General features: G+C 43.7%; 1 protein-coding gene across 2 annotated transcripts in view; it reads right to left on the reverse strand.

Annotated features, from left to right (window-relative positions):
• MYOF (myoferlin) overlaps nucleotides 1–17,878 on the reverse strand; it is a 160,004-nt gene that overhangs the window by 32,680 nt on the left and 109,446 nt on the right. For both annotated transcript variants that reach the window (XM_032432325.1, XM_032432326.1), the window contains exons 27-38: nucleotides 17,658–17,772; nucleotides 15,678–15,783; nucleotides 14,365–14,510; nucleotides 12,223–12,396; nucleotides 11,233–11,341; nucleotides 9,723–9,800; nucleotides 7,354–7,535; nucleotides 7,101–7,259; nucleotides 6,878–6,976; nucleotides 5,722–5,883; nucleotides 3,677–3,842; nucleotides 425–501 (exon numbers count right to left, since the gene is read on the reverse strand). In XM_032432325.1, coding sequence (XP_032288216.1) covers nucleotides 425–501; nucleotides 3,677–3,842; nucleotides 5,722–5,883; nucleotides 6,878–6,976; nucleotides 7,101–7,259; nucleotides 7,354–7,535; nucleotides 9,723–9,800; nucleotides 11,233–11,341; nucleotides 12,223–12,396; nucleotides 14,365–14,510; nucleotides 15,678–15,783; nucleotides 17,658–17,772 — 1,573 coding nt within the window. The remainder of the gene's footprint in view (nucleotides 1–424; nucleotides 502–3,676; nucleotides 3,843–5,721; nucleotides 5,884–6,877; nucleotides 6,977–7,100; nucleotides 7,260–7,353; nucleotides 7,536–9,722; nucleotides 9,801–11,232; nucleotides 11,342–12,222; nucleotides 12,397–14,364; nucleotides 14,511–15,677; nucleotides 15,784–17,657; nucleotides 17,773–17,878) is intronic.

The following is a 17,878-nucleotide window of genomic DNA, read 5'->3' on the forward strand; positions in this document are numbered from 1 at the left end:
TCTGTGCTACATGCATCCCTCTTCTGAATGTTCTATGCTATAAACTGTCTCCTGAAATTTCTCTTTCTAGCACATGGTATCATTCAGACTGTCCACACCAATAGTTCTGAGACCTGCATGTTAGAATCACATGGAGAGATTTTTTAAATATACTGATGTCTACTAGGCCCTCTTCCTCTTGGAGGGTAGGTCCTGGCCCTATCTTAAGTATCCTGGGTGACCCAGGGTAGAGAACACTAGTCTGCATAATGTCATCTTACCTACTGATGAGTTTAAGGTTCGGATTCCTTATTCTACCTCAATCAACTGGATTGGTTATTATTATTTCAATTGCATTGAATGGTTGTCTGACTGAATTTGCCCAATGCCTAGGCCACCTGGAAAACAAAACTGACATTATCCAATGATCAGTTCTGAAACCTACCTTCGAAGCCAGTAACGGTTTGGTGTCCTCTATTTCGATAATGACATCCCGGCAGGGCGGGGTCGACAGAAGGGAAGCTGCAAGACAAACAATTTCTCGCCTAAGATGCTTAAAGAAATTCAGGAGTGAACATTCTAGTCCAAGTCCAGTTCAGCAGTCACAGTGGAAGGCAGAGTGTCCTCATGGGTGGGACTTCCTGAGTAGAGAGGACCACACCCGAATGGAGAAGGTGACCCAGTAACTCATCACTTTTCCCAAAATGTAATGTAGGTTTAGACACCTTTAAGGAACGATATGGCCCACTTTTCTCTTGTGTTGGACAATTAGCCCAGTGCCTGAACATAGGAAGGGCTCAAAAGAGAATGGTGTCGATTGTGTGAATACATGTCTTTAGAGGATGTGGGGGGAGGGGAACCTACATCTAAAGGAGCCTCAGTTTCTTGGAATCTGTTCCCAAGACACAGAAAAGCAAAGCAGGGCGAATAGTTGCCCATTTCAGGTCTGAAGTTGCAGTGGCTCATTCAGCCCCGGTTCCCATAGTGTGTGCACAGGGAAGAGGCATCACCCCGGTTTTAGGCCATTCCCAGAAGAAGGCTGACCCCTGAACAACACGGGTTTGAACACTGTGTGGGTCCACTTATATGTGGATTTTTTTCAATACAGTATAGTACTGTAAATGTATTTTCTCTTCCTTGTGATTTTCTTAATGTTTTCTTCTCTCCAGTTTACTTTATGTAAGAATAGAGTACATAATACATACAACATACAAAATATGTGTTGATGGACTGTTTATGTTATTGGTATTTAAGGCTTCTGGTCAACAGGAAGCTAGTGGTAGTTAAGCTTTAGGGGACTCAAAGCTGTACATGGATTTCTGACTGCGTGAGGGTCAGCGCCCCTAATCCCCGCCTTGTTCAAGGATCAACTGTATTTGTGGCTCCGGGTTTTGGGATTAGAGCAAGGGCTCAAGGGTAGCCCCTGGGCTCACCAACTTTGTTTCCACCGAAGCCTCAACCTGGGGTAGGGGTGTGGGTGAGGGGTATGTCTACCCTTTCTGGAAGATGGCACCGGGCAGTCAGACATTCAACAGGAGGCCAGCACCCAGACAGAGGAACTGCCAAGCCAAAAGAACTTTTTGTTTAACCCACCCATGCAGGACATAAAACGGGAGGGAAGACACATTTTTTAGGTAGGTACCATGTGCCAGGCAGTGAGCTAAGCTTTTCACATACTTTATCTCATTTAATCCCTCAATAATCCTGCAGAATATGCACCATTATCCCCATTATAAAGACTAAAAAACAAATTGAGGCTAAGAGAATGCAAGTTACTTGCTTCAGGTTAAACACTTAGGAAGTGGAAGTAGGTGACCTAGGGCTGTGTGACCCCAAACCTTGTGTTTTAACACACCGGAGCCCAGAGCAGAGTAAATGCTCAGTGAATGTTGGAAATGATCAGGGGGATACTGGGGAGGCTGGGGAGACTGACATTTACTGAACATCTATGATAGCCCAGTTGCTATGCTAGGTCTTTTTACACCCATGTGGAACCCCCATATCTACTCTGCATTTCCAAGATAGTCTCCCCCAAAACTCCTGACACACACATAACCCAGAACATGACAGCCAGTCAGGCAGGCAAGCAGGAACAAAACTGTATTCGAGTTCTTTCTTACCAGTTCTCTGCTTTACCAGCCTCATGGCAACAAAGCCTCAAGAACAGGAGGAATAAGTTATTCTATATGCTTCCAACATTAAGCCAGCCAAATACATTCCTCAACTCATACCCTATTATTGGTTTTAAGAAAGAACAAGATTGATCTAAAATAATAGATTCTGGTCTTAGGAATACTATACTCTCCCCACCCCATACTCCTTAGGGATTAGTTTCCTCTTTGAAGACTTCTCTGAAACCTTGACCACACTTCACATTAATTACATACAGTCACTAACCAGGAGACCTCTGCCTGAGGCCCAACCTACCCAGCCCCCTGACCAATAGACACCAACAGGTCCACACTCGGAGGCCAGAGAAAGGTTGCAGAATTTGTGATTTCACACATTTGTATCAAAGAACTTTGTCTCATGAAAGCACTAGGAAAAATGTTAGGACAATTGTTTCTCTCCATTTAGTAGCCCCCAATACAACAATGCTGTGGTTACAATAATCCTTGTTGTTATAAAAAATGTCGCTATTTTAGGTATTATCAATTAAACACAAAATGCTCTGCGTGGGAAATTTCTGGGTAAACTCATGTAGGTTTTTTTTTGTCCACGTGTGATTGTGGATTTTATTTTTTCCTCTTCTCTGAATCAAGGATACAGGATGCTCAGACCCACATAACAGATGAGTTTCAGATGCTCTGTAAAATCAATACCAAAACTTCTAGAAGATTAAATAGAACTGGTTAGCAGTGCAGCTGCTTAAACAGAAGACATCTGTTTCAGTCTTGAGGCACCAACAATCTGCTGAATGAGTGTGTGCCAATTCTCCATGGGGCCTAATCTCATGAAGCCAGGAAGGGCCCTAGGACCTTGTTCCCTGTTGTGTCCCAGTCCCCAGCCCCTAACATGGACCCTGCACATAGTAAGCTAAAAACGAGTCATTATTGAACGGGCAATAACAAAATGCTATCCATTAGCTATTATTTCTTTGGAGCCCTAAGCTAAGTATTATGCCCTGCTCTATCATCTACTTATTAATCATGTGACCTAAGGCAAGTCATTTAAACTCAGCAGGTATCAGTTTTTCCTCCACAGATAACAATGAAATAATATTTTCCCAATTACATCACAATAACAGGACATGTTCATCAGGATAATAGATGGAAAGCAATACAAAATAAAAATCCTCCCCCTGCTTCTGTGCTCACGAGGGGACCCCTGGATTTCTGCATCAGAACATTTATCACACTGGAAAGCAACCGGTCATTGCCTTGTTTGTCTTCTCTGCTTGACTACATGACAATTTGAGGAAGCACTTAACATTTCCTGCAGAGACATCGAGTGTTCAGCTAGGACAGGTTACTTCAGAAGGTAGTAGCTTGAGCACTGGATCCCCCCAAAACAAGGTGGGAATTCAAACCTACTCTGCCACGTACTAGCTCTATTACCTTGGGAAAGTTACATAGCCCACTGTAAATCAAACTGTTTCCTCATCTGCATGCTTATTTTTATCTTGAGCAGGTGGGTAAAGATTAAATCAGATCACACATGAGAAGCCCCAAATGGTGTATATAGACATGCATCTTACCTTTTAGCTGCGGCACAAGATCCGCCTTCCCCGCATAAGGGTCACAGCGAAAGCGGTCCAGATGATCGATGGTGCACTGCCCAACGACGGGCTTCCGCCCGAACTGCCTGTGGTCGATGACCTTGATCACCAGCGGGGGCATGTACAGGTCCTCCTTGGGCAAGAACTGGGGGTCACAGAAGCAGGCATCACTCCTCCGTAGGAGACCAAAGGGACCAACCCAGACTCTGTTTGCCCATTTGGTGTAGCCCCGGGGACTCACAGTAGGTAGTTCAGGAATGCATGCGAGGCAAGCAGTGTCATGCTTCAGGGCATGAGCCTCGAGCCTGCCTGGGGTCAAACCCTGGGTCTGCCCCTGGGAGCTGAGGACCTCAACTCTTCAAGGCCCCAGCTACGTCCTCCGTAGTAGGAGGGTTGTTTAACTGCTGTGTGTGACCTGCTTAGCCTAGTGCCTTAGGACCTGGCTGTGCTCTGTGAAAGGATGCAGAGTCAGCCTGCGGTGAGGATGAGTTAGAATTTACAAGTAACCGAGATAAAACTGAATCTCCAAGGGAACTGTGTGGCTTGGGAATCTCTTAGCCTTGGAAGTTCAGTGTCCAGACAGAATGCTCCTTTTCCCCTGATTCCTCCTGTTCCTCCACGTGGAACTTGGTGGCCTCGGTGACACTGTCTGAGTCGGGAATCATGGGCTGGTCCCAGGATGCACCCGGTATGGGGTTCAGGGAATGTTTCATCTCTGGCCTCGCACAGGAGGAGAAGTTGGGGTTGGCGGAGTGGCTCTCCTCACTCCCGCTGGGACTAGATTCAGACTAGAACTTGGGGCTGGGGGAGGGGCTGGGTAGGGGGCACGGACGGGTGGAGTGGCCCGGGGCGATCACTTCGGGATTCTGGCTTGGAGCGTCCAGGTGGCACCCCATCTGCAGCATTGTAGGGGGAAGAGCACGGGCTTTGGAGTGAGGGGAACGGAAGTCCAAATTCTGGCCTCCTACTTGCCAGCTAATCCCCTGGTATAAATGACTCAACCTCTGGGTTTCCTCCAAAGTGGGCGTATGAGGAGTGAAGCCGCCTGCCCTGCTGGGCGAGAGCAAACACGACACGCAGGGGGCGGGAATGGCTCGGAGCTGTCCCGGTGTTGCCTCCCACATAACCACTGCAGCCCTGAGCGTGTGGCCTGACACTCACTGTGGGACTTGGATAAGGTGTCCCCCTCTCTAGGCCTCAGTTTCTACATCTGTAAGAGCAGACTTTAAACCACACGACCCTAGTGTTTGAGAAGGGGGTGTGAGCAACACCAAATGACTAGGGAGGGAAAAGGAAAGCGAAGGTGCTGGGCCCTCTGCTTCATCACGCCAAGGAAATGCCTTGATTTTCTCTTTTATTCAGTACAGTGAGAAAGGAAGACTTTTCTTTTTAAAAACACTAAGGATGAAACTGCTTTAAAAAGCGGAAGGACAGGGTGACCTCTTCTTGCTGCAAAGTCCTATGGGGTCTATGACAGATGACCGTGAGCCGGATGTGACGCTGTCCCTTCCTAACAACCAGGGGGTGACTTCCATGGCACCAAGTGGGTGCCCTCCACTGGAGGTGGGGCCTGTCCCGGGCCCCACCACCTCAAATGGGCCCTGCAGCTGCCCCTTCCCCAGCCAGCCAATCCCTATCTGGAGGCTTCTGGTCCACATATACCTGCAGGGGCAGGACTGAGGGTCAGTGTTCCGCCCTCCAGGGCAGAGACCAAAAGCCTGTCCCCGAGAACTGAATAGATGGAAAGTTCATTTGAGAAAAAAGTAAGTATTTTTCACAAATATTTCTGTATCACTGGGGATGTGTGAAGCTTTAAGAAACCATTACTACAGTGTGAGAATCTAAGGGAGAAACGTCACTGGCAAGCTGAATTCAAGGCAGGGTTTTTCTAGTTGCTGTCAGAGTTTGGAAATACATAAACTCTATATGTGTGGGGTGCGGGGGATGCAATCTTTATATATTCATATTTCGAGTACAATTCAGCTACTCAACACACATGTGTTATTACAGTCTTAATACTGTACCACTTTCATGAAGAGAACAGAACTCGGGAAGTTGGGCGTCTTCTTAAGGTTTTTGATCACCACTGATTCTACCCTTTCCCCTCCACACTCCACGACAAGGCTGGGGGAGGCGATGGAGGCCATCTGGTAGTTTTTCATGTTTCTTAAGCCCCAAGCTAGAATCTAAAGAAAACAATATAAGGAGAGAGGAGGAAAACTCAGTATATTACAAATAATATTCAAAAGGAAAAATTCTTCCTTAATAACTAGTAAATTCTTTAAGATTGACTTGTGTAGATTTGCCTAAAATCTCTGAGACTATTATCCTAGAAAGCCTGTAGGTCATGCAGAGAAAGCAGTTTTGCCCCTTTTTTTCTGCCTGAGCTGCTAAAAAGCAGAGCAGTGAAGGGTGCAGGAATCAAATCCTGGCCGTGAACCCTGGCAAGTTTGGAACCTCTCTAGGTCTCGTCTGCAAACACGACCGTCTCGTCTGCAAACAAATCACAGGGTCATTCTGAGGATCAAGTGTAAACTCCTTAACACAGTGTTGTTTAAAGCCATCTGCTTTGGTCTTTGGGAACTCTGAACAAGACAGCCTGAGAAGGGAAATCTCAAGGTAACAGCTGCTTGACTGGACAAGGGGGAGACCTTGAGAGTGGACCAGACGCTGTCCATGAAGCTACCCGTGAGCTCCCGCAGCCTGTGTCTGCTCTGATGGTCTGGCATGTCACCATTTCCCATTGCTCCCATCCCTCTCTCCACCTCAGCCCCCCTTTTAGGTCCCCTGCTCTCTGCATGCACACGCACGCACACACACACACACACACACGTGCGCGCGCGCACACACACACACGCATGCGCGCACACACATGCACACACACACACGCTGCTCGCAGTCTGCCTTCCCTCTCCCAGCTCTCCGGTTGACATGGGAAACTCAGAAATCTCCTGGCTCCTCATAAGTGAGAACTCTAGATTCCCTCAGTAACACTGGAGTTGACCTGTTCTTATTTCGACAAGCTTTCTGTTTCCATGCATATTTCAAATTTTTGGACAAATTCTATAGGAAGTTGGAGACAGCAAGAGAATATGTAGCAAGATTCCATTTCCTACGAGAGAGTCCAGTTGTGTAGCTATGTCATTTGACTTGATCAATAAAACTTAGGGAGCTGCCTACCTCAATAGCAGTGAGCTGAACCACAGGCCTGATCCCCTGGGGGACCATGTACAGTTTGGGCGCCCTTTGTGAGGGAAGGATGGGAAGGTTGGAGCCATCCTGTAAAACAAACATGGACACGTAACTGCCTCTCCTTAGTTCAAGAAAATGGTGTCGCGGATTATTAGCAAGTGTTTTAAGCAGCTACTAGGAAAGAATATATGCGTGAGAACTCAGTAAGTACCTTGTGCCTCAGAATCAGTTCTGCAGTTACAAGGACATCCCCACAGGATTTGCCTCCGTTCATTACGGGGTGCCAGAGAAGTTTGGGTGTGACATCTGTTTCTGAGTTTAGTTTTACCAGAGGAGAGCACGTGCTTCGTCCTAAAAATTCATCTTTGCCCTAGAGAAACAAGCAGTCCTTAAATTCCCCAACAAATATCCCTATACACCTCCATCATTCCCCCAAGCCGTCTTAGAAATTCTAAATTACCTACCACTTGGTCATTGTCAAAAAGTTCGATGATAACTTGGGGCGGGTTCTGTAGAACCGTCTGGGGCTCCCCATAGATTTCAATTTCATCAAATATAATGGTCTGGTCCCATGTGGGATTCAGAGTTGAGTGGATGATCTCAGTGGTTTTGCTTCGATGGAGGAAAGAGACATGAGCATATGGATCTAAAACAGAAAAAGAGAGTAACTGTGAGGCCATGGCTAATGTCTAGCTCCCCAGGCCCCCTCATTTCAATCGCATGCTCTTCTTCGAGTTGCACTGACCACAGACCCTCACCACCCCCTGGGAGAGAGACTGCCAAAGCCTTCTTGAGAAAGAACAAAGCTGGAGGCATCACACTTGCTGGTTTCAAACTATATTACAAAACTATAGTAATCAAAACAGTATGGTATTAGCATAAAAACGGACACATGGACCAATAGAACAGAATACAGAACCCAGAAATAAATGCATGCATAGGCGATCAATTAATTTTCAACTCAGGTGCCAAGAATGCACAATGAAGAAAGGATAGTCTCTTTGATAAATGGTGCTGGGAAAACTGGACAGCCACATGCAGAAGAATGAAGCTGGAGCCCTGTTTTACGTCATACACAGAAATCAACTCAAAATAGACTAAATACTTGAACATAAGACCCAAGACCGTAAGACTCCTAGAAGAATAGATAAGGGGTGAGCTTCTTGACATTAGTCTTGGCAATGATTTTTTGGGATTTGACACCAAAAACACAGGCAACAGAAGCAAAAATAAACAAGTGAAGCTACATCAAACTAAAAAGCTTCTGCACAGCAAAGGAAACAATCAACAAAATGGAAACCCATGGAATGGGAGAAAATATTTGCAAACCACATATCTGATAAGCAGTTAATATCCAAAATATGCAAGGGACTCATACAAAAATAGCAAAAAGCCCAAATAACCCAATTAAAAAATGGGCAAAGGACCCAAAGAGATGTTTCTCTGAAGAAGACATACGAATGGCCAGAAGGTACATGAAAAGGTGTCCAACATCACTAATCCTCTGGGGAATGCAAATCAAAGCCAGAATGAGATATCACCTCACACCCGTTAGGATGTCTAGTGTCAAAAAGACAGGAGATAACCAGTGTTGGCGAGGATGGGAAGAAAAGGGAACGCTTGTGCGCCGTTGGTGGGAATGCAGACAGCCGGAGCCACAGTGGAAAACAGTATGGAAGTTCCCCAAGAAATTAAAAACAGCACTATCATATGATCCAGCAATCCCACTTCTGGGTACTTACTCAAAGCAAATGAAATAATTATCTCAAAGAGCTATCTGTTCTCCCATGTTCCCTGCAGCATTATTTACAACAGCCATGGCCCCGATCAGTTATCTTATATCTCAAACGGCAAGGAATCTGCTTGAGTTTTACGCAATTTTAGTCAGGAATTAGGATTAAGAGTCTAACTTTGACTTTCAATGATTGAGTGCCCCCTGGTGGTGAATATTCAAAAACGTCTTCAAACCCCATTTGGAGATGCGTATTATGGGGATGACTTTGAATCTGCTCTAATCTGTAAGAAAAGGAAACCATTCACAAATGTTGGTTACATGAGTGTTGGAACACACCTCATGAGTGATGTGAGCATTCCAGAGCGTCAGGCAACTGCTTTAAGAGTTGTTTCCATCAAAGCTCTGCTGGCCTTCAAGTCCTGAAGTGGAAATCTCCCCAAGTCACCCAGATGGCCCCTGAACCATTCATGATCCCACCAGCAACAGCACAGATCCTCAGCAGCGGACCCCTGGCCTTTTCCCCAGCCCTGCCCACAGCCTTCCCCTTAGAACCAGTCCAAAGGCCATGAAACGAGCTGGGTCTCATGGCTTTATGGTGCAGGGAATTTGGGGAACAGGCCACAGAGAGGTCAAAATGGACTCCACACTGCCTCAAGCCTGGTGTTGTAGGCAAATGGGCGAACTTGTGATCTTTCTGTCAACTTGAGAGAGCTACAAAAATATTTATAAAGGATCTTAACTTACTGATCAGCCCAAGAGCCCAGAGTGTATATATGTATACATAGAGAGAGCTGTGTGTATAAGCAAAGAGCAGAAATTGCTTTTCTTCTTGGTGCTTTTTACTACTTAATCAATGAATGATTATTAGTATTAAAAGACCATGTAACTTCTGTGTATCTCTAGCACCCAGCACTAGTACTCAACATACGCAGTGATTATTTAATGACTGTGCAGTTTATTTCACACAAATCAAACTCATTTCAATATGGAAAGCCTCTTTGTTGTGAGACATTACTAAAAACATCCACTTGATGAAAAGTAGACTCAAGCTAGCCAGCTATGTAATAACATGTAAGATGGAGATTTTTGTCCCTTTACCTGAAAAACTATCCTTGTCTAGAGCCATGAGGTTCCTGGCTTGATAGATATAGCAGCGCAGATGGTAAATGTAGACTCCTAAAAAGAACAGGATGGAGGTTACTCATAAGAAACATAACACTGTAAACTGCAAATTTTCTGGAATATTTGGAGATAATTCATGTTTCAGATAAATGGGTCATTCAAATCTACTTCTCCACAATAAAGAGCACACATAATGGTGATGACAGGTGCTCCCAAAGTAGTTCTGTTTCCTATAAAATAAAACTAACTTTAAAAATACTACAGTAAGGGGCGCCTGGGTGGCTCAGTCGTTAAGCCTCTGCCTTCGGCTCAGGTCATGATCCCAGGGTCCTGGGATCGAGCCCCACATTGGGCTCCCTGCTCGGCAAGAAGCCTGCTTCTCCCTCTCCCATTTCCCCTGCTTGTGTTCCCTCTCTCGCTATCTCTCTCTGTCAAATAAATAAATAAATAAAATCTTAAAAAAAAAATACTACAGTAAGCTCAATGCAAGTGTATCACTCAGGAGAACATCACTCCTGTTGTAAAACCTGGATTTAGGCCACTGCTTGTCATCACAGACCTTGACAATGAGACTTGGTTTCCAAGAGTTATAGAAATAGGGCTTCCTATACTATTTCAGCCCCAGATCTAGGAAAGTTCCTCCTTTGATAGTTCAGAATCTTTATACTCCTTACCCCTATATTAATGTATATATGCTCCCACCCCCCACACATTATTCCGGGAGTCAGACTACTTGAAATCTTGTCTATAGTGCTCTAAGATGAGGACAACAATAACACCACCTTCTAGGGTGGTTATGAAGATTAAATGAGTTAATATATGCACAGTGCTTGGCACATGCTAAGCCCTATCATAAGCATTTGCTATTATTAGTACAGAATAGGTCTGCCTCATTCCAAAATTCCTAAAGATTATCATTGGAACCAACCTTTACTTAACTTTTTGAACCTTTTTTTTTTTAATTAAAACAATCTTTTGGGGAGCTTAATAGATAGAATGAGTACATATTGGACAGACTATGTCAAAGTCAATGATCTGACGACCCTCCACCCCAAATATGATTTTTAAAAGTGTATCTGAGGGGGCGGGAGGATGGGTTAGCCTGGTGATGGGTATTGAGGAGGGCACGTTCTGCATGGAGCACTGGGTGTTATGCACAAACAATGAATCATGGAACACTATATCTAAAACTAGTGATGTAATGTATGGGGATTAACATAACAATAAAAAAATTAAAAAAAAAAGAATGACAAAAAGTGATAAGGTACACTAAAAATATCTGTTAGAAATTAAAATTATAATCATTAAAATTTCCAGCATATTAAATACAACTAAAGAAAAAAAAAAAAAGTGTATCTGAAAAAATCCTCTTCATCGAAACAGAAGTCACATTTGCATAAAGACATTTTAATCCTATTCGGTGATTCAGAGAGTTTTCGTGAGATAAGTCATAACGGTGGAATGTACAAATCCATTTAAAACTTACTGTCGAAGTTACAGGAAATGATGGGGGTGTTTGCCCCAAACACGGTGGTGGCGCTGTACTTCCGTTTGTCCCCGCTCTTCTCGTCTCCGTCCTCAGTCGTGTCTGCACCCTAAAGAGGCAGAAAAGTCCATGACCAATGCCTCAAAACAAAGAGGCAAGAATTACAAAGAAATGGAATGGTGGCTTTTAAAAGGGACTCTTCTCATCCAATCACTCCATTTTTAAAGACGAATAAAGCCCAGCACAGCAAGTGTCTTGCCCAAGGTCACTTAGCTGGAAAGCGACAGAGCAAGAAGTTGAAGCCAGTCTTTTGCCTCAAGTCCAGGCTTACCAAACCCTGATGCTGAAAATTTAAAAGAGGAAAAGCATAAAGGATAAATAAGGGGATTAAAAGGGTGGGAGGAGGATGAGAATAAGCAACATAGCAGGGTCAATGTGCCGAAATATAAAAATAGGCTGCGTTTGGAAATGGTTCCTGACCACCATGTTGTTTTAGATGGACCACTGCCATTCTCTTATGCATTCCTTCCACCTTTGCGCTTTTCCCCTCCCTGCCTTCTTTACTGTGCTTCCATAGGAATTATTCTCTAATTCCGTGAGCCATCCTTCTGTTTTTCTCCCCCTCACATCTGTGTATTTAACTTTCTCGGTTTGCTGAACAGTTATAGTTTCCAAGGTACAATCCCAAGAACCCGCGCCTGCGATGTTAACAGGCGTCAGCACAGCCAGCGTTTCAGAACAGATATATTTGGAAAATGCTGGGGGAAACATTAAACAGGTGTGTCTGTGGTAGAACTTCTTAGAACCTTTCCTATGGTCATGGTGTAGTCATGCAACAAGAGTTAGTGAGCACCTAGGTTGTGTCGCTCTCTCCCAAATCATCTGCAGTCCTGCGCGCTGGAGCGGTCCCTGTGGAGTCAGTGGAGCCCCCAACACTCATCTACTCTCCCCATGCCAATCTTATTTGAGCTTTGAGCACTTGCTACTTACGAGGGCGCCTTCAAGCTTAAAGATGGCACCTGCACCATGTGTTTCCGAAGGAGCCATTTTTCTTCTCCAGCGTCTGCGGCGAAAGGTATCTGAACTGCGCTGTTTCCAGTGAAATTTCCAGCCAATTAAAGAAGCATATTCCCAGCCGTCCCGGTCTTCATATTCTTCCATGGCCTAGACCAGAAGTAAAACTTTTAATGCTAATGATAATCATCATCATCATAACAACAATATCCCTTAATTGATAAAGCAGATTATTTGGTCAATCAACAAATAGGTATTGAAAATCTACTCTGTTCCAAGCACTGTGTTACGAGCCAGTGATACAACAAAGAACAAAGGAGGCAGGCTGTCTGCCCTTGCAGAGCTGATGAACTGTAGAAATATGCAGAGATAATCAGGCAACTGACACGGAACGAGACGTTGCCAAGGTGGTGCCCTATACCCTCAGGAGAGGGACCTTGTTCAGACCTGGGGAGGGTTACGGAAAATGGATTTTTTTTTTTTTAAGGAAAATGTATTCTTTCTCAAATTGCTTTCTATTTCCTCGCTTCATTAGCACGTAAAACATCATTACTGTTATAAACGGTTTGGAAAACACTGTTATCTCTACCTTATATGGGGAAAAATGACACCACTCTCCCCAGGATTTAAATGTCTCATTTAAGCTAGTAACTGGCATAACTAGTAAGTAAGTGATAGAGCAGAGGATATTACTTCTGCAGTAACTAATAACTTCTGAGGATAGGACTTTTTATCCTAAAAACTGTTTATATATAAATGTCTTCAGTTTTCAATGTTTTATGCAATTTAACAAATACGAGTGTCTACTGTATGACAGGGATTGTGTTAAGAGCTGAGGAAGCAATGAAGAACAAGATAAGACCAGGTCCTGGCCTTCATGTAGCTGACATTTACCGATGGAAATTGTATGTAAATATCTTAAAAGTATGACTAGATTTGATAAATGCAAAATAATACCAAATAATATCTATGATCTCAGAAACAAGAGCTCTATGTGGGTTATTATCATTGCAGGATTTTTTTTCAACTTTGAATAAACATAATTCCAGGTCAAGCACAATCTTGTAATTGACCCTCTAGTAGTGTTAACAGTAGCATTGAAATATTTCAGGCAGCCAGGCGTGAGGAGGTTAGGGAATATGATCAAAGTCTCAATGATACTTTTTGGGAGAACTGGGTCAAGTTTCCAGTCTTCTGACCTGAGTGGCTCAGTATCACCTTGGTGCTCTCATGTGGAAGGAGAGAGTCAAGTGCCTCTAGGAGCTTCTCACTCCATTAGCATAGGGGGAGTTGAATAAGAAATATTCATTCATCAGCTCATTGATTCTCCTCCACTATTTATCAAGAACAAGTTTCTGAACCAGCAAGAAGGATACAAAGATGACTATGGTTCCATTTTTGTGCCCAAGAAGCTTACTTGTAATAAAAAGTAACTTCATTGCACCTGCTATGAGTCAGGCACTTTGTGGAATAGCCTCGTCTGGGTTCAGACACTGGCTCAATCACTTTCTAGACATATGGCCCAGAGTCATTTATCTATAAAATGAGGATAAAATGCGGATCTTGTGGATTATAGATAATGCACATTTAGTACTTGGCATTATAGAAGACACACAACATATTCCACTTATTATTATGAGTATTATTATTGCACTTAACTTATTCTTCCATGTATGCCTTATAATACCCTAATTAAAAGCATGGTACTGTACCCATTTTGCAGATGAGAAAGGAAATGAGGCCAAGATTTGAGTCCTTGTGTATCTCATTCCAAGTACTGAACTATTGCCACTCCTTCGTTATGATACCAAAATAATTTCTATTACTACTCTGTAGTGGTTCTTATCATTTAGCCTACTTCAGATCACCTGGAAGACCTGGTGAGAGATTGCTGGGCCCCACCCCTGGAATTCTTAAATCAGTGGGTTTGGGGTGAGGCATTTCTAACACATTCCCAGGTAACGTGTTGTTGCTGGTTGGGGTGGGGAGTGCGCTTTGAGAATCGTTGAGCAGGGAGGGCCTTACGCCCTTGACTGGCGAATGGTTTCTGTGGAAATAGCCAAGGAACGGGAATTCTGTGTGGCCCCCGGCCTAGCTCCCTCCCAAGCTAACTCTTACCCTTGCAGTGCTTGAAGTGCTTTGTGTTAAATCCTTCTTGCGTTTTCGGACCAGCCTTCGCCGTCTATGAGTATGATACATTTTCTCTGCTGCAACCCAGGATTTGGGTTTATTATCAGGAGGAATGGTAATTCCATACTCCCAGCCTGGAACAGAGTTTGCAAACGGTTATCCCAAAGAGATGCATTTGCCAGATTGCCAGATAAACTTGCAGGAAACATCCAGTCACTGTCTCTGCTCCCCCAGCATTCTCTCCTGTGCCAGTGAATTCCACTGCTCCTTTCACTTGGCTGCAATTCAGCCGAACCGAACACAGCTCTGTTTCCCTGGATCCCTCTTCAAAAGCTTCCTTTGCGGCCACGGGGTTCTCCTCTCCTTTCATCCCTCCTCACTCATGGTAATTAAGTGCATCTAAGAATAAAGCACAGTGCAAGAGGTAGCCGGGGACAGGGCTGAAGGGTTTAAATCCCAGCATCACCACACACTGGCTATTTACTAAAAAAGTTTCTTGCAGGTTAGTAAACTTGTCTATGGCCCAATTTCCCCAGCATAAAGGTAAAGTATACTTTTTTAAAAAGAATTCATCAAGATAATGCCTGCAAATCACTAGGACTATGCTTAGCACATAGTTTGCGCTCAGTCAATGCTAACTATTATTATAAGGCTTGGTGTGTGCATCAAGATCAGCAAAGAATTTATAATCTATTTGAACCCTTCTTTATCCATGCTTGTTCTTTCTTTTATAAGGAAAAGAAATCAGAGTTTCTCTTTTGATATTTCCAAATGTTAGATAGTTCATTTACCTTCAGATCACTGTTCATAGAAAAGGATAAACACCATTAACGGAAGCTATGTCAATAATCTACATTATTGGGTATCAGCTATACTTCAAAAAAAACCCCAAACAATCTGCATTATTGCTGAATAGGATGACTTTTAAGGCATTTTACAGTCCTTCCTGAGCCCCAGGGTCCTGAGTGTGATGTTCCCAGGGAGTCTATGGGGTATGATTAGAATAGAGAACATCCAAATTCCAGTTCCCTCTAAATTCTCATCGTGGATCCCCAGCATCTCAACGTGCAGACACCTGGCCCACTGTGATCTTGTATTTTTCACTCTTGCCGCCCCCACCCCCACCTGTGCAAGCACTTCCTTGTCCTTCAGATTTTGCATCTGAATAGTCACAGGTAATATCCAAGACCTGACAGTCACAGACCAACAGAAGTAGGACTCCTCCCCACAAGGAAACTTTACTCTGGTTAACCAGGGCCTTGCTGCAGAGACCCCACAAGGTAATAGATCTAAAATGTTACCTTTCTCATCCACTGCACGATTTATATCATATACCCATGCGTCATCTTCCCATTCCCAACCTGGAGGGCATGTCAGCTCGCTGGGTGATGCTGCTTTATCACCGTTCTTTAGAAAGTAAAAACAAAACAAAATAAAAAATGAAGAAAAGTAAGCCATAGTGTCAGATAAGATGCAAAGGCGAGAGGCTGCCACACACTTAACAATGGTATTTACATGCTAATTTGTGAATCTCTAATCTCTATGCACAATTGCTACACAAGATTAGTTTTTTAGAATACCTTCTGTTTCCACTATTAGGGGGTATGTTGGGTTGAACCATGGGAAATTGTTGTTGTAGATCAAAAATGGTCAAATATCAGCAATTTCATATGGTTCAACAATATTATGAAATGGCGTGACTCTCTTTATCAGGAGTTATACTGGAAAGAAACCATCAGAGATGGATAAAGCATGAAAAACACGTGTTTTCAAGTACAAGGTAATGTCACTGGACGTTCTAGATGCTAATCATGTAAGATTGAGCAAGGTTTAGGTTAAATATCGACTTAAGTATTGACTACATTAAAATGGACAGTTACGAAAAAACGTTCATAAGAATAGAAATAAAGGTGATCCATAAACATATGGAAAAATGCTCAGCCTCACTTTATTTTTTTAAATTTATTTTTAAAAATTATTTATTTAATTTTTAGGCAGTGGGGAAGGGGCAGAGGGAGAGGTAGAGTCAGAATCTTAAGCAGGCTCCATGCCCAGCACTGAGCCCAACACGGGGCTTGATCTCATGACCCTGAGATCATGACCTGAGCTAAAATCAAGAGTTGGACGCTTAACTGACTGAACAACCCAGGTGCCCCACAGCTTCACTTTAAATTAAAAGTGAGAAAATGGAAAGGACATCTGGGCACTGACAAAGCTGGTGTGGTGGGGGTAGTGAGTGTTTAGGAAAACAGCCCTCTAATACGCTGTTGCTGGAAATAAAAACTTATACAACCTATCTGAAAGCAGTTTGGCAATATTTATCAAAATTGCATATGCATTGAAATCTGACCAAACCTATCCAAGGATCTCTCCTGGACATAAACTTTTACAAGTGAATAAAAATGTATATATAAGGATGTTTACTGCTGCATTGCTTGAGAAAACCAAAGACTGGGAAAAAATCAAAATGTCCACAAGGAGAGGATATTTAAATACATTATAGCGGGTGCACATAATAAGACACTCTGCAGGCATTTTTTAAGAAAGCTCATAGTTCGGGGTGCCTGGGTGGCTCAGTCATTAAGCGTCTGCCTTCAGCTCAGGTCATGATCCCAGGGTCCTGGGGTCGAGTCCCGCATCAGGCTCCCTGCTCAGTGGGAAGCCTGCTTCTCCCTCTCCCACTCCCCCTGCTTGTGTTCCCTCTCTCGCTGTGTCTCTCTCTGTCAAATAAATAAATAAAATCTTAAAAAAAAAAAAAAAGAAAGCTCATAGATCTATATGTGTTGATATCAAAGGATGCCCAAGATATATTGTTACATGAAAAATACAAGTTGTTGATACTATTTAGGTGTGTGGGGGGGAAAGAAGTTTTGTAGTTGAGTGTGAACAGAAACAAGATTTCAGTGGTTATCACTGGGGGGTGGAATGTAAATCTGGGAGAAGAATTACTTTTCATTTCCTTCTATGCTGTTTGAACATTTTAAAGACATACGCATTCCATTTGTTGTGATTTTAAAAAACTAAAAATAAATATTTACAATTAAAAAATTGCACGACTCAAACTTTACCATGTACCAACATCTAGTTAAACAGACGCAATGTCTTTTCGAGAGAAAATAATTAGAGGTGCACTTGTGTAGCTTCAGCCTAAGGTAAGGCTATTCAGGACACGAGATAGAGCAGAAGAGAAGGGGAGGCCGCGCCTTGCGGTTGGAGGATTCGCAGATCACGGTTCCAAAGAGTTAGGGTTTGAGGCTCTCCGTGGGGAGCAGCCCACTCACCGCATCGGTGTAGGTGTCCTCGGCTGGCTTCCACTCGCCCCCAGGGTAGCGACTCTCGTTCTGGTACACTTCATCTGTGAACTCCGTGTGACCCGCGTCGGCCTCAGTCAGCAAGCTGCGGGCCAGCTCGTGTTACCAAAGGAGCAATGGTAGCCAACAACCCCAGCTCTGCCCCGCGGTCGGGAAACATCTACACCGGTTCCCTCCTGACACTAGCCCTT

Source organism: Phoca vitulina, unplaced genomic scaffold, assembly GCF_004348235.1.
Source record: "Phoca vitulina isolate PV1807 unplaced genomic scaffold, GSC_HSeal_1.0 scaffold48, whole genome shotgun sequence".
NCBI classification, from domain to species: Eukaryota; Metazoa; Chordata; class Mammalia; order Carnivora; family Phocidae; genus Phoca; species Phoca vitulina.